The 6,495-nt window shown below is 39.5% G+C and overlaps 1 protein-coding gene across 2 annotated transcripts in view; it reads left to right on the forward strand.

Moving 5' to 3' along the window:
- MTCL3 (MTCL family member 3) overlaps positions 1-3,900 on the forward strand; it is a 29,658-nt gene extending 25,758 nt beyond the window's left edge. For both annotated transcript variants that reach the window (XM_089530414.1, XM_089530415.1), the window contains exon 7: positions 3,628-3,900. In XM_089530414.1, the coding sequence (XP_089386540.1) occupies positions 3,628-3,738 (111 nt within the window). In that variant the 3' untranslated portion in view covers positions 3,739-3,900. The remainder of the gene's footprint in view (positions 1-3,627) is intronic.
- Positions 3,901-6,495: the final 2,595 nt, after the last annotated feature.

Consider the following 6,495-nt stretch of genomic DNA (forward strand, 5'->3'; position numbering starts at 1 on the left):
AGCCCAAGATACATTGTGGATATTCCATCAACTGTTTCTTAAAAGGCTTATGATATGATATGGGATGAGGGCTTAAATTTCTGTGACTTAATTTTAAATCTTCTTAATCATAATTTGCAACCTAATTCGAATATTGGGGTCATTTGACAGCTAAACAGGGCTGCTGTTTGAAGTTAGTATGCCTGAGCACCAGCTGCCCCCCCCCCCCCCCCAGGTAGAAATAATCACTTTTTCTTTCTATTTTGGACTACCTGCTGGCTGGGGGTTCAGGAAGATGTAATACCAATTTAAAAAAAAAATCCAAGCTCTATAGGGACCACAACTTTGCAGTAAGCCTGTTGCCAAAACCACCTAGCTCCTGTGCTGCTCCAATTTATCTTGAACATAATCTTGCTTGCCTGCCCTTTCCCATGGGAAAGAGGGAGGAAAGGGTGGCAGCAAGAAGGAAGAACTGTTAGTACTGATTGTCCATTCACTTGACCCCATCCCACACCTGGCAAGTAAGTAGGCAGGCAGTAGCAACAATTCCTCTTTCTTGCTGCCATTGTTTGCTCCCTCTGGACCTTTTCATCCACAGGTAGCTGTTGCCTTCGGTGTTAGTTGGGTGGAGAAAGTGCTCTGTGTTGTAATTAACCCTTTAAAGGAGTTAATTACACTATCATAGTTCAGCATTTTAGATGTTTCCATTATGAAGTTCAGAATAAAACCCAAAGCAGAGGCATGCCCCTTCCTACCGTGAGAGCCACAAGCTGGCACTGATTTCATCCTGGAAAGGAAGCATACAGTAATGATGAGAAGGAACAGCAGAAGCGGTTTTTCAGTGAAAAGGGTCGCCGCTCCATTAAAAGTACTGTATCTTGCCCATAGAACTGCAGAAGCAAAACCAGGAAAAAATATTTTGCAAAATCATCATCATTAATACTTTAGCAAATTGCAGAACTGTCTAAGAATGAGAGGGCTCAGCTAGATATTTTAATCTTGTTTGTCCCAGAATATGAACCTGTAAGCAAGGGCCATTTGTTTTCCTCCTCCTTCACTTCTTCTAACATTCAAACTACAGTTCCTCTTAAAACAGTAATTGTTTAATAGATGTTTGAAATGTGTGAATAATTACAACTTCAGCTAAAAAGAGGTCATTGAATTACACAGAACTATGTGGTATAAAGATATGTGGAGTATTGCTACTGTATGAGTCTTTTAATCATTACTATTAAATCATTCTCTCCACTCTTTAAAAAACACCACTTACTGGTAAACATGCCTGTTAGGTACCAAAAAAAGTTGTTCCCTAATATTAATATAATAATAATAATAATAATAATAATAATAATATATTAAGTGATGGGAATTTATTTTGCATAAAGCTAACTATTTTCAAACACAGTTTTCCCCTCTTTACTAATGGTGTAACGTGGGTCTAATCTCCACTGCAGAAATAATGCCGTTTGACACTGCTTTAACTTCCGTGGCTCAATACTATGGGATTCTGGGATTTGTCGTTTTGTGAGCTATTCAGCCTCCTCCATCAGAGATCTCTTGTGCCACAACAGACTACAAATCCTATAATTCCATAGGATTGGGCCATGGCAGTTAAAGTGGTGTCAACTGCATCATTTCTTCAGTGCAGATTAGACCTTAGTTTATTAAGAGAAACAGAAAGGTAAGTCCAAGCAGTCTAAAGGAGTAATGTTTCTAGTATTACATAGTTAGAGAATTTCCATCCACAAGATGTGGTTGATGGCTCTTTTAAATGATCATACCAGTTTTTCAAGATAGGCTTCTCAATGGGCTTTGACGACTATATAAAGCCACCATGTTCAGATGCTGTGTCCTTCTGAACACCAGAAACTCAGGACAACTGACAGAGGTGAGCTCTTTGTCTTGGGCCTTTCTAATATGTTTTCAGGAACTGGATTGGATAAACATCTGGCCTGATCCTGTTGAGAAATTTGTGTATAACTTTTTCACATGCACTGCAACCAAAAAGAAAGCAATATTTTTGCTATATATAGTCTGCCATGGACTCTTTTATCTTGGCTGTTTTGGTCATTCACAGCTCTTTGGTAGCAGTCACGGTACACTTGGGTCATTCCAGATGATGGTTAGATGGTCCGCCAGAGAATGCAGTGTACATCCTGGAAAGGTTCCTGTTTATGGGTCTAGTTTATTACATGTGCCAAATCTAGTTCAGGTGGGACAGGAGAAAGGGACCCATGCCCAGGAACCAGTACTAGAGGCCAAATTACATGACATCCTCTTGCAGAAGACTGTTCAATAACTTTTGAGCTCTGCATCTTTATGCAGTAGCATAAATGCATCTTTATGTAATACTTAGGATTCCTTGGATTGCAATAGTATTTAATCTCTAATCCACTCTGAAATCCCTATTTTGATTTGTAAAAAAATCAGTGCTCTGTGTGTGTCTGGACACCATGCTAACCTATTGTTTAGAATCAAGCAATAAATGTGTGAAGGAGTCCTCCCAGGTAATTCTCCTTTGGTGTGGAGCTGAAAGGTTTTTGGTCTGTATGAAACACAGGCTGAAAACAGACAGCCCTAAAGGGGCAGCGTCATGCCACTTCTTTGTGCACCGGATTGGGGTGTGGCCCCAATCTGACCTTTTCCTGGCCCAAAATGGAGTGGCTCTTCTCTACTCCTGCGACGTGCAGCGTCAACTCTAATCTCTGTGCTGTAGCAGCATTCCCATGCTGCCTGCCGCCTGGTCAGGAATGCGGCATGTGGTTACCACAGTCCCATGCCACCCCCAAACCGGCTCTTACTGCTGGCCTGTTTTGCCCCATGGTTTATCATAATTGTCAGACCTGACAAACTATGGATAGTTTTTACCTGTGTTTTGTTTGAAACGGGCTTGCTTCAAACCCTGGGTTAGAATGCTGCCTTATTTCAACAAAATGTAGTTAGGGTTATCCAGAGCTTAGAGTTTGGCTAATTGAAATCAGAAGCAAAAACTTTCTATGCACTCCTAGCCATTCCCAGGGGAGAGTGGACTAATTTCCATCATGGTAAAACTGTAATTTATTATGACATTTGAATATAGCCTTTGTTGCCATATCCAAATAAACATTTTTAAATTAGGACTGGCTCACAGTCACCCACTGTAAAGTTCTTATGCATGATAGGGCAATGGGCATTGATGGAGGTGAGGCAAATAGATGCAGGTGCCATTTACAAACTCCTTTGACCTCAGAAAATGAGAAAGGATAACAAAAATTGTTTGTAGACAAGTAAAACTGTACGCAAGCATATCTAAGGAACCATGTTGCATTTTATACATGGAGGGAGTCCCTTTTAGCAAACTTTGCCCAGTGGACCACCAAACCATCCAGTTTCCAGTGGAACTAGCAGTTTGAACTACAGTAGCCCAAAGCTGCATACTTAATTTTCTCCTAGTAAATAATAGACTCTGCGGGTATAATATTGCTCAGTTTCTGCATACGAAATGGATGAAACTGAACGGTAAAATTGAATATAGAAGCTGTCAGAACCCCAAAAGCATGACAGCATTTACTTTTAGATCCAAGCAATGCTGCTGTTTTTCCTCTTGTAATATTACATTTGCAATTTCATTAACCTAGAATTATCTTGTCTTTGTATTTGCTTTCCCAGATGTTCCAGCCTATCATTTTACTTATTCTCATCCTTGTATTATTTTCATCCCTTTCTTACACAACAATATTTAAACTTGTCTTCCTGTTCACATTGTTCTTTGTGCTGTAGATCTTTTTCATTGTTTTTACCATTCATTGTAGCATTATTTTCAGTTTGTTTAATTTTGTTCATCCTCCCAAGATAAGAAGTTCAAGAGCTATAGTTTCTGTAGTAATCACTGCTGTAAAAACACTGAAGACTACTCATTTGAAAGAAGGGAAATCAGCCATGTTTAGATGCCAAAAAATAAATTACAAAAGGAGCAAAAATTCCACAAATGAATCAAAACTCTGCTCTTCAGAAATGCTAGGTAAGCATACCAAAGTCTTTTTGTCTCTCTTTCTCTCTATTAGTTTTTATTTGGGATAAAAATGAAGGCACAGATTTTAAGCTAATAGGAGCTTTTACAACAATTCTAGTAAAAATGTTGCTTTTCCTCTGTATTTTCAACTGCAGAATAATGCCGTCAGCTCATGAAAGTTCAGGGTACTACAAATATTTTTGTATAGTTATATATCTAAAGATGTACAGATACATAGAAAAAATAATCACAATAATCTACTCACACATACACGTGCACAGTTCTTTGTACAGATAACAAATAGAAATGTTCAGAACAGGGTATTGAGCTGAATTCAGAATTGTACTTGCCTGATTCTGCTCCTGACACAGAGCTGCTCCTGACATCTTCTGAGTCCAAAGTCATTTAACCTGCACATCAAATTGCTATCTTGGTAGTGAATGCATATTACATTTAGTGGTTGGAAACATATGAAATGCCATGGCAAATATCAAAGTGGTATGCCTATTTGTGGTGATTTCACTCACTGATCACTTAGCAGATATTCTTCTGTTTTCCTTATCAGCTATTTTTATATTAACCCTCCAAACCATATGTCACCATTTGGGCCTGAATTTTTTTCCCTGCAGTTCACTTCTCTAATACATTGGGGGTTTTTTTAATGATGGGATAGAGAAGCCCAAACAAGAAGAATATGCAGTTAAAACATAAGTAGAGATCTGGTTTTTATAAGTCAAACATAGCTTTCATGACAGACATAGAAATTGGTTAATAATAATAATAATAATAATAATAATTTATATAGCGCTGTAGATTTGCACAGCGCTGTACATAAAAACAACAAATATAAAAGAGTAAACCTGCCTATGGCGTACAATCTAAGAAATGATAGGATAATACAAACAAAACACATAGCAATACAGGAAATTGTTCAACAAAACAGGCAACAAAAAGAACATCAGATAGCAAGTGACAATCACCCAATGCCTGGGAAGGCGTCTCTGAACAGGATGGTTTTCAACTCCGTTTTGAAGTTGGTTAAAGAAGTGATGGCCCTTGCTCGCGAGGGAAGAAGGTTCCAGGAGTGAGGGGCAGCAAGTGAAAAGGGCGAATCCTAGATGGGGCAGAGAAAATCCTGGGCTGGGACAGCCGACTTTGACTACCAGAACGCTTTTTAACTTCTGCATGTCAGTACAGAAAGTCCACTGAGCAGAGTGCAGAGTGACAGCCCCACTGCTGTTGCAGATCCAGGGTAACAGTGAATGCAAGGAGCAAACTGGTTGAACACCCCACCCCACAGCCCCTTCCAGCCAAAAATTGTCATATAAATTTGTAGCACAGATTGAATTGGTTTTTAGTGTATTTTTCATCATTCCCTTGAGGGGAAAAGATCAGTTTTTAAGAGTTGCTTACTCAAACTCATAAAATTTGAACATTAATGATAGAACTGTGCCGGAATAATGTGGTAATTCTCAGTGTTTTCCCCCCTTAGTAAAGATACCATTAAATAGAGAAGGGTGGATTACTCACACCCACAATTTGTGAGATGAATGTAACTGCTATAATTTTCCAATAGTGCAAGATCCTACTATAACTCTCATTATAGGCCTTCATGGTGGGTTTCAGAGATACACAACCAGTATAGCTCCACCAGACCTTGGGCTGATCCAAGGCCCCGGGCTTGCACTAGTCCTGTATTTGGCACAGCCCAGAGAAAGGTCTGAAACCACCTGTTGTTATTCCAACTTTAAAAACTCATTACACATGGAGGGAATAGCTTTGTTTGTTCATTCAAATGTCTGCTTAAGCATTAATAAAGCAGGGTAAGGGGATGGATGTATAACTTTACAACAAAAGGGATGTGTGGCCGAAGGTAAAGGAACGCTTCCCTGTTTTGCCTACCCATATCCACTGCTTAAGGCACTTCTTAGCCAGGCTTATTTATGCTTGTCTCTTGTTGTACAGCATCATTTATTTCTGATATACTGTATCTCCATTGTATGCATTTGGATCACAATAGCTGGGAAGATGTACTGAACATCTACAGAGTACTTTTATCCCACCTTTGAATCAAAAGTGATGTTTCATTGCTATAGTGAAAACTTTGAAGTTTTAGGGAAGAAGCTAGAAGGAGATAGAGACTGGAAAAGTTACTTTTGTGTGTGTGTGTGTGTGGGGGGGGGGAGAGACAACACTCAGAATCCGCTGGCCAAGCATGGGCAGTGGGAGTCCTTTCTAGTCATGAGGGGTCATAGCAGTGGCCATGCTTACATGCTGGGAGTGGTCATCCAGAAAAATAGCTTTTCCACACACTGATGCAGGGCAAGCACAGACATTTTTTTGGTAAGAAACTAAAGAACTCTGGGCCCTAAATATCCAATCCCGCAAGGGAAAGTTAATCGTACAGATGCTGGAAGCAAAGGGAAGTACACACAGTTGCTGCTTTGACTTTTGCGGATCTGATCATTTGCAGATTTGATTACTATGCTTTCTCCCTAAGAATCTCTAGGTCCTCCAGAGAAATT

This window comes from Sceloporus occidentalis, unplaced genomic scaffold (genome assembly GCF_023333645.1).
Source record: "Sceloporus occidentalis isolate IW3139 unplaced genomic scaffold, rSceOcc1.0.p SCAF_6, whole genome shotgun sequence".
Classification (NCBI taxonomy): Eukaryota; Metazoa; Chordata; class Lepidosauria; order Squamata; family Phrynosomatidae; genus Sceloporus; species Sceloporus occidentalis.